At 41.5% G+C, this 27,971-nt stretch overlaps 1 protein-coding gene across 1 annotated transcript; it reads right to left on the bottom strand.

Annotated features, from left to right (window-relative positions):
- Positions 1 to 65: 65 nt before the first annotated feature.
- Positions 66 to 24,977, bottom strand: hip1rb (huntingtin interacting protein 1 related b). The gene is made up of 32 exons (XM_080467390.1): positions 24,619 to 24,977; positions 16,463 to 16,526; positions 14,746 to 14,888; positions 14,546 to 14,602; positions 14,381 to 14,461; positions 14,203 to 14,279; positions 13,930 to 13,991; positions 13,076 to 13,216; positions 12,883 to 12,940; positions 12,098 to 12,173; positions 11,723 to 11,890; positions 11,582 to 11,634; positions 11,418 to 11,490; positions 9,720 to 9,903; positions 9,547 to 9,635; positions 9,329 to 9,445; positions 9,145 to 9,246; positions 8,774 to 8,968; positions 7,163 to 7,310; positions 6,905 to 6,991; positions 6,676 to 6,783; positions 6,303 to 6,439; positions 4,075 to 4,185; positions 3,900 to 3,958; positions 3,490 to 3,520; positions 3,290 to 3,352; positions 3,079 to 3,179; positions 2,574 to 2,679; positions 1,866 to 1,989; positions 1,732 to 1,793; positions 1,371 to 1,601; positions 66 to 1,251 (listed from the first exon to the last, which is right to left on the bottom strand). The coding sequence occupies exons 1-32, from the start codon at positions 24,709 to 24,711 to the stop codon at positions 1,243 to 1,245; spliced, it is 3,210 nt and encodes a 1,069-aa protein (XP_080323516.1). The 5' UTR covers positions 24,712 to 24,977; the 3' UTR covers positions 66 to 1,242.
- Between the last annotated feature and the right edge of the window lie 2,994 nt (positions 24,978 to 27,971).

Here is a 27,971-nt window from a genome sequence, read left to right as displayed (position 1 = left end):
ACTAATAAAATCCTAAAACACCCCAAATTGTTTTAAAGGTTCATAACCAAGAGAGGTAACAAAATGACACATTAAATCAAACATTTATTGTTCATTTGTCTGACATTTACACTTCTTACAAGGAGAACCACCATTATCTTTACTAAAATATATTAATAGATCTGAGTGTATAAAGACATTTCTAAGAGAAAGAAGAGAACATAAAAAGATGTACTTTAAGACCCTGTAAGAAAAGTTCCCATAGGTAACGAGGACTTCATATCGTACACTGACCACCGCTAAAGTTTCATATTCAACCGAGAAAGAAGCAATTGATAATCAAAGGACATCGACATCCAGTATATTTGTGCAAGCAGTGAATCTAACTAAATGCTTTATCATAATATCCAGGTTTTCCTCAGACATTCAAGAGATCTGTGTAAATATTCAATTCTTCTTGGTGTGAGTGGATGTACTTGACGGACTGCGTGTCTTTACAGGTATGATTTGTATGCATCGTGATCGTACATTTCAAGGCCTCAGACAATCTGTTCCTGCTGAATAAAAAAAGGTTTTGTGCACATGAGAGGAACACTGTGCAACATGAATTCAGAACTAGAGGTATGTCAAAATGTTTCAGCAACAGCGATGCACACCGGCTCTAGTTTCCCTTGCCTGCCTGCCCGCCCGCCCGCCCCCCCCCCCCTCCACCCCACACAACAAATAGTGTAATGAACATTGACAAGAGTGTGCAAAGAAGCTGTCCATAGCATGATTAAAACTACTGACCTACAAATACATATGCTGTTTTATTATCGAGATTTGCGTCTCAAATTAGGTGCAGCAGTGTTCAATTTGTTAAAATGTTACTAAAACAAAAACGTTTTCGAATAAAACCTAGAAGTTTAAAAGTAATCATTTGACATTTTCTATTCTTGATGCCAAATGTAATAAAAAAAAAAAAAAAAAAAAGATCAGAATCTTCAATTTGTGTGTTTTTGCTTTTAAAAAAAATGGTAAAGGTCAGCATGTTAATAGCAGGCATAAAGAGTTTTAAAAAAAGAAATAAAAATAAAAAAACAGGCGTTTGGTCCATTTTGGCAAAAAAAGAATAAACAAAGAAGGAAAGTAAAATAATGAGAAGCAAGATGACACCGAGGATTGTCAGCATGCAACTTAAAGGAGCTGGATTTCAAAGGCCATCGTTCTCCGTCTCAGTCCGACCGTCTTGAGGTGAAGCGTTCGTGTCTCCTGAGCAGGTATTTATTTAAACTGGGAAACAAAAAAAAAAAAAAACAAAGGGATGAGATTCACCAACATGTATTAACCAAGGTATATTCTCTTCTACTCAAAATGTGTGTATTTATTTAGGATTGGATGATTGTCTGTACTGTAGCTTTAGGTAGGACGTTGGGTTTCTGGGCCAGTGTCGGTTTCTTCATGAGCGAAGGTTTGCTGGGTTTCGGTGACATGGAGGCAGGACTGAACAGCGAGGATGTTTCACCGTTTCCATCAGAAACATCTTGGAGAGGAACTCCAGCGATCTCGTAGTGCTTCTTCCTCAGCTCACCCAAGCGGATGCGCTCGTTCTCCAACTGGTTTTCGAGCTCCAGAACCTTCACCTGAGGGCCAGGAAATAATAAAGTTTAAGCCACAATGTAAAATGTGGACATTGTCAGAACAAGGAATTCTCAGATACAATTCCATTCCTTTATTATTGATCCTTAAACTCCAGTTCTTCTCAGAACTTACCTGTGACTCAATTTCTTCTCTCTTCAGTTTGATGAGGGACAATCCAGAGAAGTCCATGGTTTCTGCACAATAAATATAGAAACATAGTAAATGGCGTCTATGACGATCAGACAGTCAAATCAAACCACACTTACCTTTGTCCTCCAGGTGCTCCTGGCCCGTCCGAGTGGAGGCCACCACTTTAGCAGCCATCTCGTTGACGTGACGAGACGCCTGCTGGAGAACGGGGAGCTTCTTGCTGTTGCGATCGGCCTTAACCTGCAGAGGGAGAGCCGATTACTTGCTGCAACAACAAAGTCCACGAAGGACTGAGATTGCAATGGAAAGAATATTCTGATTATATCTGCACAAGTAATAATGCGAATGTGAAATATGAAAATCACTTTGGTAAAGTTTTTTCTGAGATTCAAGATTCATCTGCATCGTCGTAAATCTATTGCAATGAGAAGTTAATACTGTACACAGTGGAGACCTGTCATAGTGACAATGTTCAGGATGTTTCTTTATCACGATGAGAGAAAACACTTGAATTCATCCATACCTTGTCAGACCTGGCAATACAGAGATAAAATACTTTTATTTATTTATGTTTGTTTTTGTACAGATGCTGTGCATAGCTGGAATGCAGCATCACAATAATTTGTGGCGACACCAACCGACAGATCGCCATGTTGTCAATATTACTGCAAGTCATTTATATTAAAGCTAATAACATCCCTTAAATGGTACTAGCTTTCCTATAATAATAACACAGCCCTGTTGTGTGATTTGATAATAATAATATCGACCATTAAACAGTAATAAAAGGTTGTATTGAGGACATTTTAGGACAAAAGCGTTACCTTGGATGCAGCCACCAGCTGGGCCGTACTCGCGGCGATCTCATGAGAGCAGACGATCAGCTCTTCATATTTGCCCGTGTGCAGCACCACCTTATCGGCAGACTCACTGTGAAACATAAAACCTCCTTAATCCACAGAACTAGAAAGGAAACAATTCTGGAAACAATAGAATTGTTTATAGATGATTATATTGTGTTGTTTCATTGAGTATGATAACAACGACTATTACATGTCATAAACATAATGCCCACATTTTACAGCCGGGTCAGATTTAGCTAAAATCAATCTTTTAATAATAAACAATTAAATGTACATTTAGTTCTGGCATGTCCAAATCTTGTTTTTATGTAATGGTAAAATAAAATGTGGAAAGATTATTGGCCAATCTGCCACTTTCAAGTTACCAAACACGGTAAAGCGTCTGATTCTAATAAATATGGTGACAGGTTTGACAATGGTGGTTAAAAAAAGGACATAAAGGTTCTTCAAATAACTACTAACTTACACCATCTCTGTGGCTCCCCATCCAACAGCCTTAGCGGCAGAGATGAGTCCTTCAGTCCAGCGAGAGTTTTTGGCATAAAACTCCTTGATAGATGCTGCACCCTGAAGAAGCACAGCAGCACAGTGAACTGACATTTCTGAATGGGAAAGAGAATACACACAAAAATACAAGCTGCCTCTTTTAGATCCAAAAGTAGAACAGGGTGACTCACCCTCCCACTCTCCACAATCTCCTTCTGCAAGTCTGTGGATGAAATGATCAGCATGCGGATCGCCTGAGAGGAGAAAGGATGAAGAAGGACTGAATTAAAGAAGAACAGAGCTTATTGTTCATTCGGGGATCAATTAAAAATACAACAGAAGGGTACAGTATTCTGGAGGTGTGTAAAAAAACAAAAAACAGGCACTGTACCTTCATCAGGTCTGTGCAGCTGAAGAGGATTCTACAAGTCACAGAAAAAGGGAGATTAAATTAATATGTACAAAGTAATTAATAAAAAGTTATTAGTTATTAATTGATAAAACTGGAAAAAATTCTCACAATGTTTTTTTAAAATGTTTTTTATGCATTTCTTTCTCAAAGTCCACTGAGCTGCGTAACAGGCTTTATTTTGTTTTGACGCAATGGCAATATTTATTCTAATATAATAAGATCTGAAAGAAAAACAAAAAAAAAACATATATGGCCTCCCTAATGATGTCATCAGTTTACTGGCCTTAAAAGGAGTATTTTATAAGTGAATATTTATGGGAAGTGGAATCTTTCACAACTGGGTGTTGAACTCACTCTGATATATCGAACTAAATAAAAAAACAACAAACCTTTCGTTGACCTCCAGTTTCACCCCCGACGTGTCTCTTCGTGCCTGATTCATCATTTCCTAAACAAAATCACAGGAGACACTTTTCATCTGCAGTGGAGACGCTGTTTTGAAGAGGTTAAATGAACAGTTAATGTTAAGATTCTGCGTCTGGAAGTTAAATATACACCACATACATCAATCCTGCGGACGGCTTCCTCAATGGCTGCCGATGTTGCTGCCATCTCTTTATCGACCAGGTCGCCCAACTCCTCCTGCCCCACGTCTTTGCCCTTCGGCCGCAGCTCCTACATACGACAGAATGAAACATAAAAGAAAAGGTTCATTGCGATAAAAAGGAAACTGAAACGATATTGAATCGTATTTCAAGCGTCAGTGAATATTTATTCATAGCAGTTTTAGATTTTCTGTGAGTTTTACATCACCGCTAATCCTAAATAGGACTCAATAGACTGCAAATTGGGTTTTGAAAATCACAACAATGACAATACCTGATAATGTTTAAATGACGGAGTACAGTAAAGTCCACACTGATCAAACACCAACTGGCACAAAGCCAAAGACATGGGCAGAGTGAGTTTTCATGTTGGTTTAGTTAACAACTTGAACAAAGAGTGATTCACACAGTTGAAATCAGACGTTTACATACACGGTATAAAAGACAAACCTTTTCGTCCCACTGTCTGAATTTAAACCAGACCAAACTTCTCCTGTTTTAGGTCACTTCGAATAACCAAAATTATTTTTATTAGCAAATTTGTCACAATAACGAGAGAGAGAATTTCTCAGAGATTTTTTGTATTACACTCTTTGAAGTGGCATTCATTTCCCTATTTGGCAGCATTGGCTTTAAACCGTACGTCTTGGGTCCAACATTTGGTGTATCCTTCCACAAGCTTCTCACAACAGAATTGTGGCCCGTTCCTCCAGACTGAACTCATGTCACTGAGTCAGGTTTGTAGGCCGCCTTGCTCACATTTTAAGATCTGCCCACAAATTTTCTATGAGATTGAGGTCAGGACTTTGCGATGGCCTCTCCAAAACATTGACTATGTTGTCCCCGAGCCACTTTTCTTTTTTGGCAGTATGAGTAAGGATCATTGTCCATTGGGAAGACCGTGATGTCTTGAGATGTTGCTTCTACATAATGTTCTTTCCAAATGATGCAGTCTATTTTATGAATTGTACCAGTTCCTCCTTCAGCAAAACAGCCCCACAACATGATGCTGCCACCCCCATGCTTCACAGTTGGGATGGTATTCTCAGGCTTACAAGCTTCTCCCTTTTTCCTCCAATGCAAGGATGGTCAAACAGTTCAACTCTCGTTTCACCAGACCAAAGGACATGTGTCCAAAAATTAAGGTTTTTCTCCCATTGTGCATTTGCATACTGTGATCGGTTTTGGTGTTATGGCTTCTTCTTCGCTGAGCAGCCTTTCAGCCCATGTCGTTACAGGACTTGTTTCACTGTAGATAATGACACTGTCTCACCAGCTTCAGCCAGCATCTTCACATCTTTAGATTTCGTTCTGGGGTTGATTTACATCTTTCAGACCAAAACATGTTAACCTCTGGGACATACAACCCCTCTCCTTCCTGAGCGGTATCCCGGACAGATATTCCCATGGTGTTATACGTGCGTATAATTGTTTGAACAGAAGAACTTGGCACCTTCAAACATCTGGAAATTGCACCCAAGTGTGGATCTCCACAATTCTCTTCCTCATGTCTTTGCTGATTTCTTTTGATTTCCCCATGATGTCAAACAAGGAAGCAGTGTGTTTCAGGTGTGGCCTTAAAAAACATCCCCAGGCGTGTCGCCAAATAACTCAGATGTTGTACGTTAACCTATCAGAAGCTTCCAAAGCCATGACATCATCATCTGGGCTTTTCCACCTTGTTTAAAGACAGTCATCTTTGTGTATGTTAAATTTTGACTTCAATGAAAGTAACAAAAAATTCTCGAAAGAAATTCTCATTATTTTTGGAATTTAGCAAATACAAACAATTTTGGTTATCCTAATAAACCTAATACAGGAGAAGTTTAGTCTGAATTAACTTCAGAAAATGAGAAAAAAAAAAGATTTTTTATTCAATGTATGTAAATGTCACCTTCCTGTGGGCTCACCACCTGCAGGAAGGTTCTTAATGGGTGCATTGTGATCTGGGTGACGGTGCTCAGAGTGTCACCCCCACGACCCGGAAACGGATAAGCGGAAGAAAATGAATGAATGAATGAATGTATGTAAACATCTGGACTCAACTGTACGTCTCTTTGTTTAAATATACACTTTTGATTCCATCTGTCTGTACAAAATGGTAAATAGACTTCAAATGTGATGTACTTTCACTACTTCAACACACATATACACAGAGTTTGTTATACAAAATGTGTTTTTCCTCACCTGGCCCAAGTACAGGATCTTCTGGACGACGGCACGAATGGCAGCCGGGTCTGCCCTCTGGAGGGAGGTCTTGGACTTCAACTCCTTCAAGTACTGCAAACTCTGAGAGCCACAGTCTCTGCAGTTTTCAGTCAGTCCTGAAGGGAGAACACCAGACACCATCAGTCAGTCATTTCTTATTTACCAACATCCTGTGATTAGCTAAAAAATGTATGTAGTGATTTCAAAGATTCTTCACTACTATGGAAGTGAAGAGATTTCAGAAAATATATAGGTATACATCAGTATTAAAATGTAACATTTTTGTTCCTTTAGTCAACATTTCTCGGAAATGTGATACTACATGTTATATTTCCCAGATTATAACCCTTACGGTCAGCATGGTCAGTGGGTGCCATGTGTGCCGTCGCACTGCCGTTGACAATCGTGTCCGAAGCCAAATGGGAGAACTGGGTCAGAGCCCTCAGCAGGCTTCCAGCATCTGCTTACAGGAGCAGAGAGTCAGAGAGCAACAGGCCAGAACATGACAGGCAGAACAAACCAGGCACACAGCATCACAAGGTCAGCAGGTCCAGGCCAAATCAGAAGCAGACGCAGCTTACCTCCCATGTTACTCAGATAATCCGCATGACCCTTCTTCACTTTGTCAATGGAACCCAACGTGGCCTCTGCACGACTTATTAGATAATCTGTGTTTGGAGGGAAAACACTTGATGTAAGAAGAGAGGCATTCTGGAAACAGCCAATGAAGTTATTGTGAGACTCCCTTGTTGCAGGTTTCCTGTTTAGTTATTACAGTATTGAGGTTTCTGTTGATGATCTGTGTGAGTCTATATGAAAAGACTGAGCGGGAGTCTGACCTGGGGAGCTCGTACAGCGTACATGGAGGGGATCATCCAGCTTGGCAACAGCATCCTGGATTATGGACTCCGCTTCAGTTATGGTGCCTTGCAGCAGCGCAAATTGCTCCTCCAGAATCTTCTGCTTTATCTGCTCCTCTTGATTAGTCTGCATGTGCACACACAAACACAACAAGCTGATGTCAATCCAAGCAGGATTAGACCTGGACACACAATCCAGATGTTTGTAGATTTACATTCCACACGGCCCATTTGTTGCTGGTGGTACAATTCACACTGTTACCCACAGATAGTCAAAGTCAAACAATAACAACATTTGGTTGAAGTTAGTCATGAGCATGATAATGAAACTAAGATCTATAGCTTAGCATTGAAATGGCTGTAAAAACTGCTTTAATGTCCTATTGGAGTGTAGGAGAAAGGAAAGATCCCAGATGTTCACATCCTCCCACGTCCGTTTATGACTTTCTTTTAACAGCTGTCAGCTTAAAAGGTCACGGGGCATTAACGCTTTGTTTGGGATATTTATTTGTTGACTATAGCCACACTTGCTATAAAGTGGTCTGTACCACTTTATCCATGCATTATACACTTTATCCATGCCCGGCCCTGGAGCCTGGACAGGCCACCAGTCCATCACAGGACAGACAAAGAGACTATCATACTCACTCACGTTCAGTCCTACTGAAATACCCAGAAAAAAACCAAAACAAAATGCAAGCACATGTAGAACATACATACTCCATGGAGAATGGCGACTGAACCCAAACTGGATGAACACAGAACAGTTTTGGTATAGAACAAGAGTGGTAATGACAACACGCTTTTTGGTCTGATGAGGTAGTATTCTATTTTTTTTCTGTTAATGTGACATAAAACCTGAATAATCAGTAAAATCTTTTTACTTTTGATCACAACAGAACTTCTCTAGTGTTCACCTCTTGACTCAGTCCCAATGCAGCTCCCGCTGCTCCAATTGTACAATTTGTCCTTGTGTCTATTTGGGCCATGAGAAAAAGTAAAAACTGTACCTCAGGTCATTTACGTCAGGAAAATTTGAAGGGTTGTCGAGAAGGTTAGAGTTGTTGTAGTATTTCGAGTAGGAGTGAAACACTTTGTAATGAAAGACAGCTGAGAATCATCGGTTTTGCAGCTGCATTTCTATTATATCTACAAACAAATATATCTAATAAACTATAAAACACAGCGATGAAAACACTTTGCCAAAACTTAAGTGTCTGATAACCCATATTGTGCTTATATCTCATTCATGCAATTTTCAAATTAGTAAATGTTTTAATTTCTGAGTTGATTTGTTTCCAACAGAAACAACTGCACCTCTTAATTGGATAAAGAGGTATAAAAGACTATTCTTCTCACACAAACTCACTGCTTAAAGGAACTGTTTAATGTGAACATGTTTAATAAAAGCACAAAAGTGTTTCAATCTGGTTTTAATAATTGAATCTAAAATGAATTTGTTCCTGGTTGGCAGCATCCTGGCCATAAAGTTGTGCGTTTGTTTGCATTTTGTCTCCTCAAAAAGAAACACAATGAATAATGCAGAGTGCTGCTTGCACTGCTGAGCTGGGCTCCACTGTCCTGACTGACCTTCTCCTGCAGTTTGCCCTGCAGCTCTCCCAGCTCCCTGCTGTTCCTCTCTCGCTCCTGCTGAAGTGACGACTGCTGGACCTGCGCAGTCTGCCGCAGAGACGACAGCTCCGCCTCTTTCTCGCTCACAGATCGCATCAAGCGCTCCTTCTCCGCCTGCAGAGCTGTCAATGAGCTGTTCATTTCGCCCGACGTCTGTTGAAAATGGGAGCAATCATTAAGGGAAGCCAGAAGAAGCAGATGGCTGCAAGTTTGGAGAAGGCCGTCTGATTAAAATGTTTGCTGCTCGCCCCGAGCGTCTGAACACAGAACCGATGACTCGGAATCTGCAATGATAATCAGTTTCCTCCTCACGTTGCATTAAGACTAACCTGCTCGCTGCTCTGCAGAGTTGCACTGATGCGCGTCATCTCTGCCATCTTCTCTTCCAGCTCTCGCTTCAGCTTCTCCATCTCAAACTTCTGCTCCTCCAGCTACAGCAGTGGAAGAACAATGTTAAGACACCTGCACACCTACTCCACAAATCCACGTTCCTTAAAGCAGAACAAGACCAACCTTCATGTCAGCTTCCTGTTTTATCCGATCCACCTCGAAAGACAGCTGCTGCTTGGTCCTCTGGACTTCCTCCTGGGTCTGTTGGGTCGCTGACAGCATCTTCACAGTGTCTGCACTCTGTCACCACATGAACACATTTAATAAGACCACACGCAGCCAGCTGCTGACATCCAGTTTAACGTAAATGGCCTCGGTCTGGATCTGCTGTCCGTCTGTACCTGCCGGAGTAGCTCGGCATGACTGGCCACCAGCTCTGTGTGCTTCTGTTTTAGCATGTTGTACCGCTGCTCAGTGGCCTGCGCCCTCTCTGCAGAAATATGAGCGAGGAAACTGTTATTACCGCTCAGTTATTTAACATTATTTGGACAGAAGGGTGAATTGCGAATCTTACTTTCTGCCTCAATGTAGGTGACCTGCACGCTCTCGTGCTCGGCGTTTCGGCGGCGGGTTGCCTCCAGCTCCATGCGCAGCTGCTCGTTTTCCACGAGCGCTCGTTGTTTCTGTGCTCGCTGCTCCTCCAGCTCAGCCTCCAAACTGTTGATCTGGGACTTGAGCTGTGTGATGTAACGCTGAGCCTTTAAGGAGGAGAAAGTACAGATTTGACAAAGATTTTCAAAACAGACAAAACTGTAAATCAGAAATCTGAAAACATTTACATTTTACAAGATGCATTTATTTAACATGTGTTGAGGACAGGGGGGCAGCCATTGAAGGGCCCATTTTTGCTAGGGGCCCAGATCTTGTATTAACCAAGCAGCAGCTGTAGAATTAAAAAGTCAGAGTGTGTTCTAATAATCCGGATAATTAAATTACATTGACAAAAAAAGGAGAAGGACACATTTAAACAGACTCAACTAGTATTCTCTAAAAGACATTACTCCCATGGCTTTACAACTGACATTGGTATCGAAATAATCAGAAATAATTAACCTTTTATAATACCAAAAGGGTTTTGTTTTCAAGTTCATTCAGCCAACAAAGAACTGAAATGAAAATTCTGTGTGAAACATCATGTAAATAGTAAATATGCAGGATCCACTATTGAGGTCTCTATGCACAATGACTGCAGCATCATTGTAAGATTCTCACATGTAGAGTTGTGCAACATGCTCTGAACAAAACGTCACCTTCTCTGTACATACTTTATTATTATGATTATTATTGTTAGCCTAACCTACAACCAACGGCATTGACAAATAATAATTTGGTCGACAAATCGCACAATCCAGGTACATCCAGTTTAAGGGAAGACATCTTCCCACTTCTTCCAGCCATCATTAAACCTACTTCCAAGGACAAAACGATTCTGTATCTACATCCAGTATTCACTTTTTGAATGTACATACAGAAATAAAATATGTGCTGCAAATAGGGGGCAGGGTTTCTGGACAATTCACTGTATTTTCCATTGGGCACAATTATAATGAAATTTAAAACTACACTTGTATTTCTCAGTAGTACCAATATTTTCAGTTTCTGTAAAAAAAAGCCATTTCAATATATTTTATCATATATGAATGTAGTGCAACTTCAGTGCACTAAAACAAATAGGAAGCATATAGACTGTCATTCAGGTTATTAAACCTTTTACTGAGATCCAAATGAGCAGCATGAACTAAAATGAGTTTGACAATTCTGGTGACAACTTTTGAAACTGTATTGGAATATCCTAATGTGTCACTATTCTTCTGTTTTTAGTGATTTGGCTGATTTTGCAATGACTGCAATTTAAAGAATTATTAGCACTTTCAGGATGTTTCTTAAAGTGCTCAATAAAACTAATAATAACATTAAAATATAAAAACATATAGTAAAATGTTTGCAGTCTAAAACTGCTTGATCAAAAAAAGAAGAAAAAAAAAAAGCTCAGTTGAGAGATGGACAGTGACAAAAATACAGGGATGCAAATTTGACGTCAGAAATCTCTCACTGACTCCGTCACCTCTCATTCAGAGGATACTTGCCACATTCAACATGTTGGGAGCAGCGTTTACATCCACCCAACACATGAGCCACATTCCTTTGCACACAGATAATTGTGTGGCCTCTCCCGCCTCGCATACACAGGAAACGGCCTGCTCGGTCTCACCTCTGTTTTGACTCTCTCCAGCTCTGCTCTCAACAGCTCAAGGTCCTGCTTCAGGCTCTCAATCTGCAGATCCCTAGAGACAGAAAACCCACCATCAGAAAACAAACCGCTGACAACAAACCATCTAGCCTTGATGGCTTATTTCAATCAATAGAACAGCTCACCTGTCATCAAAGCCTCCATTTGGAGGTCCAAACGCCTGATCAAAGATGTCCAACTGTTTAAGAACGACAAAGACATTGAGAGACAATACCAGTAACTAGAAAGCTCATCAGTGTTTGTGTAACTGGGTGTGTAGAGCATACCTGTGGCTGTGACTGCAGGCTGGAAGCTGAGGTGTCGCTGACCTCAATGAGTGGCTCGGGCTCATCGTCGTCGTCATCCTGCTGCTCAGCATCGTCCTCGTCAGGGATGACCACCACCGGCTTCACGTGTTTGGCCAGCGAGGCAGCGTGCAGGAAGTTTGGTGGGGACTTAAGAGAAGAACGACAAAAAGTAAGTAGTCATGTAGTTCAGGTGAATTATTAACAAACAGAATGGTGTAAGGTCGTCAATCTCTCTAATTTCAATTGACCGAATGTGTCCATATTATCATTATAACCCCATCTCTGGGTGACAAGAGAATGCTGAGTCAGCACTAAAATCATCTCTCCCCTCTCTCCGTCCAACTGAGCACTTACGTCAGGCAGTCTGGGGATCTGAATGAGTCTCTTGAAGTACATCATGTCCCTGGCTTTATTGAAGAACGACTTGAGGCTGTGGGACAAAAGAAAAACAAAAAAAATAAAAATCAAACTTTTCATTGATATACAAATTATGACAAACTGAAGTTTTTGTTTAATTTCTGCCCCATTTCCTTTATTATGTTCCAGATGGCAGACTGCAGCTCTGGGATAAAGACTGGTGAATAATTACATCAGCATCATAATAGTGTCATGTCTGGTGACAAAGAATGACCAACCCAATTAAACTTTTCACCTATTAAGCTCAAACTCACAAATGTTTTAGATCACATCTTACTAAATGTCTTTTTTGAAGCCTGTCTACAATCACTTTCTTCCAATATCCTCTCTCTCTGTATCCAATCAAATGCATGGCTTGCCTTAACAGCATCCTTTTCTCTACTGAGTTACCATCTCTCCTCCATCCATGACCAAACCATCTCACCCTCATCTCTCACTTTCCCTCCAAACTGTCCAACCTGAACTGTCCCTCGAAAGCACTCATTATTGACCCCGTCTTTCCTGCTCACCATAGAAATACCTGCTTTAGACCATGAAAAATGCAGGAAACTCAAGTGTGACTGTGACACCAGCGTGTGCATTGGCTGCAGTGATTGTTTCGTTTGCATAGATTCAAAGTATTTTTGGTGACTGAGTGAGGTGAGAATATGTTGCAATCTACTGTTGCTAAAATGGCAAATAGTCCCTTTGATGCGGACAATCTCATACAGTCATAGCTTTACCCGTGGAACTGGTCATGGAAACGATCACGGTGTCCTTGGAGAGTGTCAGCAGGGAGACCTGAAAATCACATTGATTCATTAATAGACCATGTTATGTACATTTCACTGATGGAGTCACCAGGATGGTGTTGTCTGCATGTAATGCATTTCCTCAAATTCACAAAGAAATTACGATATTTAGAGAGATTCTTACAGGCATGAAGCTTGAAGAGCAGCTTGACAGTGAAGTGATAGAGGGGACTACAATCCTGGATAACCTGGATCAGTGGAGACAGGCGACACTGGCCTGATGTGAGCGTGGAGATGGCAATCGATGTGTTGAGCTGTCGGATCACTGGGAGAGAAATCAGAGGAGGAGGAGGAAAACTAGTTATGCAAGTCAATTAATTAGTACATTTATTGTGTAAATTTCTGTGCTGATTAGGCAGATCTGATCAGAGGTTGACCTTGAAAGGATCTGATTGATTTATTGGATAATTAATGAAGGTCTCTATTGGTTCATACAATATAGTTAATGGTGCTCTTAGTCTGCATTTAACAGTCTGGACACCATGGATAACAGTGGTTGAATGAAGCGCACACACTCCTCTTTAGCGTTGAACATTTTGAGTCAGAGACATGGGGGCCTGAACTCAGAGTACATCTACAAATAAAACCACATTTCATTCACAAATTAACAGCAGGATTTGTTTACATGACGCAATACTGAGCCTCCACCCGGCAGGCCAGGGATCAGCAGACCGATCTTTACACAACTGCAGGAAATAATCTTAATGGCCTCTAATTGCTGGCAGTTCCTCATCAGCAAAAGAAGAAGAAAGAATGAAGAACTAAACTTGGTTAGTGAAATCACTTTTTAAGTATACAGCGGTTTATTTAAAAACGGGCTGCCCAAGAGTTGTCGGCAACAATCGTCTCTTCATAAACTCTCGAGACCTCTGTGCATAAATAGATAATGTCAGCAGGCAGCAGCCCGTAACGGTGGCTCAGGTTTCTCTTCCTTGACAGAGCACAACTGGTAAAAAGGTGGGAGGAGTTTGTTTTCACCTGTGTCTGCCAGCCGAAGCTCTATGTCCATGTAATCGAATACCTCTACTGTGAGCTGGAAGCTGAAAGAGAGAAGTTGGTCACTTCGTTAGAGCGAAGAGGCCCTCGCTAAGAAACAAAGACAATGTCACCCTGTGGAATGAAAGCACAGTGTGGCTTGACTGTTTATTTAATGAACAAAGTATCAGGCACCAAATTTATTAGATTATAATTGGGGTGGAGATTTAAACTAATACTTAAATTAAAAGTGACCTCAACCACATTGACACTCACACATTATTGATGTCTGTTCCTGCCGTGCGCTCCAGGACTTCATCCGTCACCTCCAGGTTCGGTGGGATTTCTGAATGCTGCACAGCACAGAGGTCCATCAGATCAGTTGACAAGCCTTTTCTCAGTCATGCTGTGAGGTTGTGGGGTTTTGTTGTGTCATAGACATTATAAATGTCACCTTTGCATGAAACTCCATTTTTGTGCAGAGCAGCTTGGTGTAGATTGCCACTAGCTGGCCGTATTTGTCGTGGAGGTGAGCCTGGAAACGAGCAGATAATCAAGGTAAATTTTGTACTTGAATTATTCCGTAGACATGTATGAAAAAAAAGTTGCTAAACCTCACCCATAGTTTCCCAACTTCAACTAAAGAACTGTGATGTCTCATGCAGTCTTGAAGGACCTGTGAAAATAAACAATAAAGCAAAACACCTTTAACAAATAACAAACACTTCTATTCCCCCCCGGGTTCTTGTGAAAACCACTGGAGGTTTTAGAAGCTGGCATCATGAGAAAAGTAATGGGACATGTACTCGGAAGGCTTACATTGCGGTGGCCATCTCGCAGGACTTTGTGCAGGACGTGGCAAAACTTCCAGCTCAGGATGGAGCTGCTGGCCAGAGGAAAGCCCAGAGCGTAGGACCAGAAGGTGTGGGCTCCCTTCTCCCTGTGAGTCCCCAAGATGATTCCTGTTGTTGTCATTAAGGAAGCTTACAATATCACTGGACTGCCGACATTTATCTCCCACTAATAAGCATCCGATGGTGAAATAAAATAGACACATGATCATCATTCGCCAAGTAAAATCTAGTTAAGCCCGTTAACACCATTATAAACTCTGACAGATGCAGGTTAACCTGCTCTTCACGCTGGTGTAAGACTATAGAAACAAACTTTATCAAACTTTAAAGAGGAATACCTGCACAGATATATATTAAGTTGTTTTTTTTGTTTTGTTTTTTAAATTGGCAACACCTGATATTCCAAACTTCATCAGGTCAACCATGTTGCACTCTATGCAGATTAGAATACGCAATAATCTACATTGTGATGCATTGTGTTAATGTATCATTATGTCATTATCAAGTCTCTGTACATTTTAAAGACAAATTCCAACAGTCATAGACCTGCTTGTCTTGTTTTTCAATCTTATAGAACAGAATCTGCTTTTGGTATGGATTTTGTGCGTCACAGAAATTAGACTACCTTTTCAATTAAAGTTGTTATTTTCTCAATCTAAAAGCACATTCATGACCATTTTAAGCAACCAAACAGCACATTTAACACCTTACCAATTTTGATAACATCCTTAAAAGTGTTGTTTATTTTCACTTCAACCAATATCACAGTACTAAAATACACAAAGTGCAGACGAGTGTTCAGCTTCTTCACAGCATCCGTTTAATGGGTTAATGAGCCCATGAAGGCCTGAACTAACAGTACGATTTTGGTTCAGAGTAGGGTTATGACTTGATATCTTCTTCCACATGCACAAGCATGCATTTTATTGACCATAGGGCTTTATGGGGAAGGCGACATTTTGAAGCTTTGTTTAATTGATGCAGTGAAATAAGGATTGATGTACGTGTACACAATTTAACAGGAGTCTGACATGTTCAGTTGTCTGTGGTGAGTTTTCATCCAATGATTAACATTTTAAATAAAAGAGAAGCTCGGGGGGAGCTGTGTTGACTTCTACCATCTCTGGATGCCATTATGATATTAGAATCACTGTCATCAAACAGCAATAGGATGCTGAGCTTAATTTCAATTCGGACATCACCAGTAGCACCACAACATCTGTTAATCTCCCAAGTGTCTCAAATTCACAGTCCTGTCCTTGATGCAGAGTTACAGGCTCTTTCAATGCCTTCATCACGATCACAGAAGATTGATGAAAAATCTTTTTCTTTGGTCTGTCAGATAAAATGGTCCCAGCTTATTCGAAATACATCTGCCCCCAACATGTTTTTAAAAGTGTTTGCGATCTGCCTATCCACTACTAAAGTCCTAAACTCATTATCATCTGGTAAACTCCCATTGTATCACAGAGGACCATTTTGCACGGGTTTTTAAAGTAGTTTTGGCGAATTCCAGCATCATAGCATTTTTGAGGAAGAGTTTGCCCGCTAATGTACTTTTTGAGTCTGATGTTTCCTATTTTGGAAAAAGAAAATGAAGAATTTTCCTTGCTTTTAATCAGGTCAGTGTGTGGGCAAAGAAAAATGAACTAGTGTTCGTTTAAACATGTTCTTAAGGATACGTCGAGCATGCTTCTCCTTCACAGGCGTCTCTGCCGAGGTGATGGCTTTGCTGATGCTGTTGAGCTGCGAGAGAGAGAGAGAGAGAGAGAGAGAGAGACAGAGAGAGAGACAGAGAGAGAGACAGAGAGAGAGACAGAGAGAGAGACAGAGAGAGAGAGAGAGAGAGAGAGACAAAGGAAAGAAGAGAAAGAGGAGATCAGTATTTGGTCTTGGGCTTCTTGATTCAGAACTCACAACCATCTATTGTGGAGCCGAGTTTGTTCATAACAACAATAGCTGTAATCAAGATCAATAAGAGCAGGTGGTAACTGACTATAACAAGCTGCACCCTACATACACGAGGACCTTTATGCTTGACAGTGTCATCCTGGTGGCTCTCTCCATATGATTTAACTAATTTCAAAGAAACGAAACCCTGCATGGAAGGAAACAGACTCACGTTGACTTCATTTGAACTAAAAGAGTCCACACAGGAGGCGTTTCCTCAGGTTTCCACCCACAGTCCAAAAACATGTGCGCCAGGTTAAATTGTATCTCCTACTGGCCAGTAGGGACGAATGTAGGTGACTGTCTGTCTCGGTTTTAGGGGCCATGATTTACATTGCCTTCACCCAATCTCAGCTGGTGTCAGCTCTATCCCTCCCATGACCCTGAAGTGGATAAAGCGGTACAGAAGATGAATGGATGAGCTGAACATAACAGATGAAGATTTGTATTTAATGGTTCGAGAAGGATAATAATCCCTTCAATTCTCTGCTGGCGCCGTACCGCCACTATCTGCTTCACCATTCTCAGGTCAAAGAAGACAAACCTGACACTGAGCTATACCATCTCTAAATATCCTGCTGATGTTAAGCCTTTGAAAGACTGAGTGTCACCACAGGATGCAAACTGAGCTGCTCTCTAACCTGCCCGGCAGGAAAAACAAGTGTTGCTGAAAAAGAGAGAGACGAATGCTCAGGCTTGTATCGGTGTGTCTTCTTGGACATTCACCTGCCGTTTCAAATCAACCCACACCCTGGCACAGGGGAAAGTTAGATCAGTGTGGTCATGCTATATTAAAGCGTGCTCCTCTCAGTCACCGTCTGCTGTAATAATGAATCCAGGTCTACTGTGCTGCTTATGTTAAAAACTCTATGAACTTCATACAACACCAGACATGTTATATCTGCATCCATCTTGTTTTAGAAAGCTCAATGTACTCATCAATTCAGTTTCATACTTGAGGCAAAAATCATTTCTTAGTTTCAATATCTTTCCATCTATTATGTCCATGAAAACACTTCTCCGAACTACAGCTTTTCATAAGCTAATGTTCCTGTTTCGCGTCAGGAAGTTTTTTTGATGATAGTGATTGAAATTGTAAACTTTCAATATAACAAAAAATTACTTTGAGCCCTGTTGATATAAAGCTGCCACTTTCACAATAAAAGGGAAAATAAATTGTGAGATATTTATCACAGACGATTTTAGGACAAACACAAAGTATGAACTGCAGGTGAAATCTGAAAATAGTGTTTTTGTTCCAGGGTAAAAGAAGGTCAACCACTCAAACACATAAAACAGAGCGATTGACTTCATTTCCTTTTTTTGAAACTGCCTGCAGAAGCAGAGGCATGTAGGAGCAACGATCCTTGATAAAAATCAACTGTGGCTGGCCGTGATGCAGTCTATAGGGAGAGAGAGATAAAAATCACTCGCTTGCAAACACAAAACAATTACATAACAATAAAGGCTGTGAAGAGACGTCATTTTAGCTGCTGTAGCACTACACATATCCAACTTGGGCTTCAGAATAAATTGGTGTGACTTGGAAGTCGGTTGTGCGGTTTATGAAATGGAAAGACGTAGATAGAAATAATGATCATTTAATCTAATGATAACGTCTCTGCCGAGGTGTTGCAACAAACCAGCCTTGCAGGTCTTTATGAAAACACACAAGCCCAATGATTAAAAAAAAAAAGAAAAACTACCGGAGACATACCTAGTACAACATGATGCAGCTTATGCTTTGACATGTCTCAAACCCTGCAATGCATATGTACTTGCTTGTCATGTGTCCTTTTAACACATCAGCTGAAGCCCACAATGTCTGTAGGACATTAAAAAACCAGCTTCACCATGTCGGCATTACATAAGCAAATAATCCTACACAGTGGAGGCATAATGGGACAACATGTTCAATCTCAGCCTCTTGTTCCAAATCTGTTGACATTATCCAACTTGATAAAAGGGCTTTTTAAATATTAACACGAAGCCATAACATGCCGACTAAGACCCTGCTTCTTCAATCTCAATCCATGTCATATCCTTGTTTAAACCATAATCACATATCAGAGGCAGAGATTCCTAATCCTGCAAGACACTATGAAAGCCTCTTTAACGATCTAGAAACGTGTGAGCAACCACACAGATCCACGCGTACAAAACCACCAAAACATACCGGAGCACACAACAAAGCACAGAGGGGCTACTGTGGGTGAAAACGGTTCGGCGAGGGAGCCCAGTGGTTAAGAGGAGACTCCTCCCGCCTCCCCTCATTTACACAGGGCAAGTGCAGGGGGCTAGCATGGAGGCCCGTGCGACAATGAGGGGTTTGTTGGGGGAGGAAGGCCGACAGCTGGGGTAGAAGATTGGGTTGGATGGGGGCCGTGCTCTGGCACACTGGGCCTGGCACAGAGGCCTCAACAGATGGCTGCTGAGCAGCGAGGCTGCAGGGAGACTCTCCGAGTACCGGTACATTGAGAATGGCTGTCAGTCAGGAAGCAGCGAGACAGCGGAGAAGGACATCAAATAGCAGATCGAGCTCAAACACTGTGTACACTTTACTCTCATAATAAAGAGTGCGAGGGCCAGCTATCGTGTGCCGTGCAGCATTTCTGTAAACTGAACACATTTCAGGGTCACTCATGGCATGCTTGTGTAAATACACTGGCATGCCTTTGCTACTGGCCACATGGAGCTCAAACGAGAAAGTCTTTAAATACTACAAGGACATACAACTACGAATATATCTGCAGCATATTTTCAAATAATAATTTTGGTCTACCAGATATCGGAAAATAGTTTTCAAAGACCACATTTCAAATATTCAAATTAAAGAAACTAAAACAAGAAAATTATCTAAAACATGATTTTTGCTGCTGAACAAAGAGATTATATAATTAATTAGCCAGCTATTGTAATTAAACTATTTTCATTTACTGTAAAATACTTGACTAAAACATTGAGAGGACTTCCCGCTTCTCTTGGTATTACAAACAACACAGTCTTAAATCACTCAACCACACATACTATCACACAGAGATACCATCTCCTTGTGTCATGGTCAAGGTTATGCCAGTAGAAGCCCAAATCTTTCTACTAACAGAGCAATGTGGTCCAAGAGCTGCTGCAGACATGCCGACACTGGTCACCGTGTGACTGTCCAACAGCTCAGTGCTGCAGCTGGTCAAAGTGTTGGTAAATCCTTGGAGCGGCAGAGAGGAGAAGTGAGAGGGAGGGAAAACCTGGACTAATCCTCCAGCCCGGCCATAAGGTCCACTGCCAGTTAGCATTACTACACCCAACAAACAACAAACACCGACTGCTGCTTTACCACCTCCGACCTGCTTACCCCGTCGTCCCCGGTCTTCAGCAGTGAGTCTATGTGCTTGGACATCCGGGTTTACCGCAGAGTTTCAACTTAATGAAGTCAAAGCACCAACGGTGCACCTGAGCTGCTCCTCACTGGACGTAAAGCCCCGAGGCGAAAGCCTTTACTGACCGTCCTTATCAGCTTAATTCCACAGAGTGCTGCGGGGTACCTGGCTGACAAGGTCAGACTCAACCTTCACACACCGCTCACACACACATTAGCACAGGGTAGCATGAACAATAACCATTCAGAGAATGGCATCACATACATATAGGAAAATGAAGCACTGAAAGTCATTGATTCCAACATTTTGTCTGCATGTCTTTTCTGATAAGACAACAACAGCTCTGCTTGATAAACACAGGTAATAACCTGGAACCAGCTGTCTTTTTATTGGGTCTGCAGTTTGAGTGGGAAGTACGCAGTGATGCACATTAAAGGAAAGCAAATGAGGTCTGCAACATTTGCCTTCTGGATGCGTAGTCAATGCATGCAAAAGCACGAAAGTATTAAACGACACTGAGAAAAACATTGCAAGTACGAGTACAGGAAGAAAAACAAACTAAAAACGGATATATTGAATGGTTTATGTATGGATTGACATTAAAGAACCATTTGTAGCTGCACAGATAGTTGATTAAATTATGAATATTAAATTAAAACGGGCCAACAAAAGAAAAGTTGTTCTTCAGAAACTATGCTGTTTCTTGAGCTGATCGCTTTCCTCGTGACTCACATGATGTGGACAATTACGAGTCGCTGCTAAACGTGACTGGACTTTAAGCAAAGACTCAACTGATCAGAAATACAGTGTGATGAGCTATGACTAAGCTCATGAAATTACCTTTGGAAATATTATCAGTGAAAATACAAGGTCATTACAGGCATGGTGAGCGTGTGTTTTGTCAATAATGAGCCTTTAGTGAAGGTTCACCTCCTGACGTAACAATGCACGTTACATTTCTTTGTTTATGCTTCTGTCTGGATACTAACTATAGTTTCATTTTGGCGTGCTAAATGAAAAGATTTTACAAAAAACAAACAAAAATGTCAGTCATATCAGCAGACTTATTGTACAAAAGCCACACAGCACCGTAAGCAAGGTGCATTTAATTCAGTCTCTCCACCCACTCAGTTGGAGTTGTGTTTATCCCCCCCCCCCCCCCCCCCTTCATCTCTCTCAGGGGCACTCACTCTGGCAACAGGAGTGAGAGCAAAAGCAAACACTACAATACGACGCTGTGCGAGATATTTCACCTTGGTACCGAGTTCAACATAAAAAGCAGAGAAGGCACCCGAGAGTGAAGCAAGAGGAAAGAGCCGGATTCCAGTCAATGCCTCAGGTGAATCAGCAGGACTGATAAATTCCATGACGGTAGTAATAAACCAACATCCTCCTAAACACTGCAGCGTTTTAACTGACAGGTTACGAGTGAAAGAAGATGTATTCAATAACAGCTCCACGGTCTCCAGCTCATGGTGTCCAGACACAAAGTTCTGTTCTGTTCTGCTGGGGGGAGAAGAATCCCTCTGCTGGTTCTGCTGGGAACAACCCAGTGGTGGTTATGTTACAATGACATATGCAAATTCACCGAGCTCCTGATGTGCGAAACGTTGGTGTGCGTCTTAGTGAAGATTAGAAAGCATCACAATTATTTCCACTGTTCTCTTTCAGAACAATCTGGATTGTGATAAAATGTTGATTAAGAAGCCAGACAGAAAAGATTTTTTATTTTTTTACCACTCCAATCATGTGTTTTTGTTCTTGTTCGTGCCAGTGAATGTGTCACCTTCCCTGTGCAACATGATGGATGTGCAAAGCTAAAAACTTGAATGGTGTTTTCAACAAAGGACGCTGCACCAATCCACATATTCACACTGGTCCGGTTTAGTTTAAATAAGATATGTTGTGATGTGATTTCTTTGTGGAAGCAGGACCGATGCCATCGAGTCACACCCTGGAATTAGAGCTTGGTGCTTGCAAACATGTTGTGGTTGGATCGCAGTGTGAACACAGAAGGACAAGGACATCCAAACAGGCCAAACTCAGGGCCGGCTGAACCACAGTCTCCTTCCAGAAGATCGTCGTCGTGTGCAAAACAAATAATTTTACAGGTGTGTCCTCAGGTAGTAAACAAATTCCTGCAATCACTCACAAATAGCATTGTAATGGAAGATACGGTAGTTATGAAGTATAAGTTAAGTCATGAGAGCGTCCAATCTGGTGTCCATTTTTTAACATTCTGGTCCGTAGGACATAATGTCAGCAAGATGCAACCAAAGTACAATCTCATTGTTTTCTGCTTTTGTCTGGAACAATAAACGCTTTGAAAGGTGTGACGTAGAAATATGAAACCTCGAGTTCACATACGTGATGAATGGACTTCATGGTAAAGTATGAGACTTCTTGTGACCAGCCATTTCAATCTTTCCAGGGTTAAAATTAGCACTGCAGAATATTACAGCTTAAATATGTTGAGTGAATGAAGTTTTTAATTAACATGCCAACACAAATCTGGTAGGAGATTTATAAACATTTGCCAGTCAGGATTCCAGATTCTTCATTATACATCAACCTCATTTGCACGTTGCCCAGTGAATCCACTCATCTTGCTTCCCTGACATTGAGCAGTGCAGCAACTCGCACCAGCAAGAGGTCAAAGCAGTACTTTTAAATCTGCTGTATTGTGAATTAAACCACAAGGTGTGATCCTTGTCTTTCGCACTCAGAGAGCATTGAGCTGCCATTTGTATCACAATGTGAAAGCAGTGACTCAACAGTGGCAGATTTTGAAAGCAAAACTTTGCCCTCTTCTTTCTGTTTCTGTTCTCATCAGTCCTGCACGATGACTTTTCATTTCCATGTTGTTTTTTATTTTTTGGTTTGGTCACGTCGATACAGGTAGTTCACAAGTTCAATACTTTTCAATCGTTGCATTTTTTTTGGTCCTAGAAACTGTTGGTTGTGGCTTGTACCTGCGTTACTTCTCTTTCAGCACAAAGGTTGTCATTTTTTGTGAGTTACCGCCTAATTATCATTGACTCAAAGTCACGTCAATCATTGTGTTAACAGCCCTCAACTGGATTCAGTAAAAACTTACTACTTTGAAGATAGTTCTGCAGGTTTTGTTTTTTCCAAAGAAATGGGCATAAACTTGGCATAATGTTTCAGATAGTGAAGTTTTCCAGGATTCTGTTGACTAGTGAACAAACTGCAATGAAAAACCAAGGTGACGTGTCCAACACAATAATAATGTTGACAGAGGAAAATGAAGAAATCACATGCATCATGTTCACTAAGTGAACAATTAAAAAAACAATACACACACACACACACACACACATATATATATTAACAACTAGTAAATAAAACAATGTTTCCACTTATCAGAATAAATTCTAAAGGGCGATATCACTGATAGCCTTTGATTTTCCCAAGTCGACCTCCTACCCACACACTCACAAACTAGAAACTTCAATGAATTTGCCACTAGTTTCAGACACACACACAGTTCAAAAGCCTCTCCTCCACGTGCTTCCAAAAGCAAATAAAACATTGACCGAGGAAGACAGCCCTCGCCCAGAAAAGCTCAACGCTCTTCAGATAAAAGCACTGAAGGTGCAGCAAGCTGAAACACCGGAGCAGCTGCTCAGCCTGGATTCAATCTCATGGTTCTCAGTCACACTCAGGTGTGTGCTTCACATGGGGACCGTGGCCAGGATATGACGTCAGCAGTCAAGAAGTAGATTCACGCTTTGCAAACAACTGCAGCGAAGCAGCCGCCAGAAACCACAAAGCACCTGTTGTAGGAGGAACCAGACAAACCCTCACTCCTATACTGCACATATTCAAGCCAAATGAAGATTCTACTTGAAAAGAACACTTCCACAGTTAAAAGACAAAGATGATTGATTGTCTATGTTGTTACTAGATTCATAAAAGAGGCAGGTAAAAGCAGTAATGCCTGCAAGGGAGGAAAGGTGGCCAAACAGGAAGAACTAGATCAGAACGATAGCAGTGGACAGACTTCAGGGAGGAATGAATGGTGGGAATACAGCACTTCTGGTGGAAGCTTGTCTTCATTTTTAGAGGAATAGAACTACACATACTCTCTCTCAGGTAAAACTGAAGGGCTCACCCAATAACAATGAGATCCTTTTAAATGGCCATACTTGCGTCTCCTGAGTTATATTGTTGCGAATAGCACAATATATTGAAAGATAGTAGGACTCTATATAGCATATAAAGATGTTGATTTACGCCACAAACGTTGGGAGTATTTCTGGTTGTTGAATCAAATAGACGCAGTAGGACACATCAACAATAACACATTGATCAACAATAACACATTGATCAACAATAACACATTGATCAACAGTCAACTTCCATTTCATTTAGGAGACCTGGCCTATGCGGTAAAGCCACAGCGGGGCCTGAGTAATTGGATGTTCCGCTTCCTCCATCCCACAGGGACCAGACCCCGGGGCAGTCCTCCTATTTATTGGTTGAATATTTACCTGCTGCTTGTCAAAATGCTCCCTCTCCGCTCCGAGGCTGGCCTCAGTCCGCCGGGTCTTCACCCGGGTGGGCACCTGTCTAATGCTGTTCATCCTCTCACGGTGGAGATATCAAGCACACTACTATTCCTTCTTCCTCCTCGTCTTGTCGTCTTCTTCAGTCACACAAAAAACAAAATCCGCAGCGAGACGTGAGCGAGTAGCGAGTGTTTCACCCCCTGCTCTTCTACGGGGACTCGGGGCTCTGAGGACCGGGCGCATCTCCGAGCTTCATTACTGTTGATGCACCGCGGCTGGAGGAGGGACAGCGCGAGCCAGTCCGCGAGCCTGCGCCGCGTTACGTGGACGGATCCTCCCCCAAGGTGGAGGCAGTCATCCTCCTCTTCCTCCTCCTCCTCCTCCTCCTCCTACGGCAGGGACAGGTCGCTGTGTTTCCTGCTCACTGTGGCTTTTCGGAGCGGCTCTGCCCCCTGAAACATAAAACACCCGCGAGACAGTCTGGTTCAGCCGACGGCAGTGACGTCATCACGATTCAACCCCACCAGGGTTAAATTTAAACTCTTCTAAATCAACAGCCGAACAGCGGCGACACAAAACAGGAAATACAATTTAAATGGGGCAGAATCCGACAGAGGGGGCAGTAGTGATGTCTCTCATTAATATGTAGGAGTAAAGGTAAGCCTTTGTTTCAAACTGCGTGACTTTCAATTGGTCCCCGTGGAGGAGGATGACCACCTTGCATGGCAGCCATCATCATCATCATCATCATCATCATCATTCAGTTTCTCTTCATCAATTCGTTTTAAAAAGGACGCTATTTTCAGATTCAACGCATTCCAACCTCAGGAGTTTTTTCTGTCCAGGATGGACCTTGTCTATATTATTCAAATGTTTATTCATTTTTAATACTTATTAATCCTGTTTTTGTCATCCAAAGTGAAAATGGTGCCCACTGACTTAATTGTCCACTGTCGACATAGTGATCAGGTCATTGCGTTCACACTCTTCTGGATGGTTCTGGATTTGGGAGCTATTAAATGTGGAGTTTGCATGTTCTCCCTGTGCATGTATTTTTATGAGTAATCAGGCTCCAGTACCCAAAGTCCACACGTTGGATAAAACAGGTTACAAGATGGACATTCACGTCTGTCACATTGTTGTCTCCAACATCTGGTACATCAGTTCAGTTCGGAAACTACCTGAAAGAATAATAGCTGCATTGTCTGTTATCACATCGTGCAACATTTATTTCTTTATTCAAAGTGGAAAAACCCCATCAAGAAGTATCTTCAAAGTTAAATCGAGGATATAATAAGTCTATGTCACAATCACTGTTCAAGTTCTTAGAGCTTTATTTATATAAAAAAATCAAGCGGAATGTCATGTGACTAAAATAATATTCCATATTTAATCAAGTGTTCTGGGTCAAGCAGAGGAGTGTCGTTCTAAAAATGTTTGAGTCTCTTAGTATTACACACTAACAGTGTGTGTGGGATGTTACCAGCAGAGAACTGACTGAGCATAAGAAAGCAGATCAATGATAATTGCATTGTTTTCCATTTCATGGTAAATGTACTCATTCAGTGTCATCCTCCCATCACTGATTCACAGGTACAGTCTTTAAAAAGGTCAGCAGGGGATGATCATTTAAAATGTGTCTCCTGCAGTATTTTCTCGCTCCTCATTATGAGGTCACGTAAACTGAATTAGCGTCTTTATCAGATTATCTAAGGTTGAGTTCTTTGCGTCTCGTGCTGTACTCGACTTCACTGACAAACCACAAGACTTGTGGTATGAGGAAAAACCTGATCATGTTGTCTGTGTCCGCTGCCGTCGACTCCACCTTGTATTACGTCACAGATTCAGCTAAGTGCTCAAAAGCAAGTTTTTTTCACACATGAAGCAACGGCGAGTGTCACGATCACGAAAAATCATGTGAATTTACTTTATTGTCTCATTCATTGTTTAGATCACGTGGCGTTCATGTTATCCGTGTTGTATCTGTCTCTACAGACTGAGCCTTTCTTTTCCCCACACGGTGATGTGAAATGAAAAATCAGCCTGGAAGAAGAAAACCGTCATTTCTTGTGCTTGTTTTGAGGCCGTGTCTGTGTTTCTGTCCTTTGTGGGGCGGCAGGACTGGAATTTCACGTTGGTTGTGCTGGGCGGAGCAGGAACCATCATGCTTTGTTCCCAGGTATGCAGGTGAAGGAAACACTGGGGCTGATGGGACAACAGGAGAGGAGAACAAAACGGACACGTCTGACCCGCAGGCCATACTGGCTGTTTCACATTTTTCTGTCTCTCGATGAGGCATTCACATTACAGTAGTGTCACAAGTGGCATGATGCTGGTTCACTCTGTGAAATGGTTGGGAGATTAGTGATCTGGAGTCTGGAGGTGTGTTACAGGACAATATTTATAAATGTTCTAACTTCTATCGTCCATTGTATTGTATCTTTTTATAGAGCACAATGTCTGTATAAAAGATTGAAAACAACAACAAATTGCTCTGACTGTGCTGAATGACAGCGCCTCCGTTGGTGTGTGTGAATGGGTGAATGTGATTAACGATGTGAAGTGCTTTAGGGCTGCTCAGGTAGTCCATCTCCCATTTTAGAATCACCACTGCAGTTTCTCACTTGTGAGAAAATAATAGTATTTCCTCTCTCCATACATAAGGAACCTTTAATATAAACTTAAATCATAGTAGTGCCAACTACACTGGCACGATGTCGCCCTGATCAGTTAATTCTGATGTTAAACACGTGTATACACACACACACAAGTACGCGTGCGCTCCAGGAGTGTTCTGCTGTCTGGAGAACAAAGAAAAGTTTGAGGAAGATCATCTCTGAAAAACATTTTGATTAAATGCAAAAGTAATCGTGATGTTTACAAAGAACATAAACAGGATTATGGGTTGGTCGATCAGTAGAACAAGTCAAACTGCTCGGCCGATGACAATTAAAATCCACAATAACGTGGTTAGTCTCGTGCGTTCAAGTACAAATTGAATTAGAACAAGAGGACTTGGTCACAGTCTTGGAAGACGTTTCGCCTTCTGTCTGCGTGGCCTCATCGGTTCATGCCGTTCAGTGGACGAGCCAGTCTCGTCCCAATGATTCAATTGGCTTTGAATCTACAATAACTGAATTTAACTTAATCCCCGATAACAATTTGAAGACAAATATACTGACTGTAATTTGTAATGTCATTCATGATGTTTTTGGGGGAATTTTGTTTTCTTCATTTACAGTTAATCATGAAAAAATGCTCAACAACTACAGGACGTGTGAGAAGTGGCACAGGTCTTTAGTTTATTAGTGCCTTGTACAACAGACTGATATTTA

Source organism: Lipophrys pholis, assembly GCF_963383615.2.
Source record: "Lipophrys pholis genome assembly, chromosome: 7".
Classification (NCBI taxonomy): Eukaryota; Metazoa; Chordata; class Actinopteri; order Blenniiformes; family Blenniidae; genus Lipophrys; species Lipophrys pholis.
Note: the sequence above shows the minus strand (reverse complement) of the source record. Positions and strands in the feature narration are given on the sequence as shown.

Coding starts and splice junctions, on each gene's coding strand:
- hip1rb (XM_080467390.1), bottom strand. CDS start 24,711: ATGAACAGCATTAGACAGGTGCCCACCCGGGTGAAGACCCGGCGGACT. Junction 12,941..13,075: donor GCTCTTCAAGCTTCATGCCT/GTAAGAATCTCT, acceptor TGTGATTTTCAG/GTCTCCCTGCTGACACTCTC. Junction 6,992..7,162: donor ACGCTGTACGAGCTCCCCAG/GTCAGACTCCCG, acceptor CTCCAAACACAG/ATTATCTAATAAGTCGTGCA.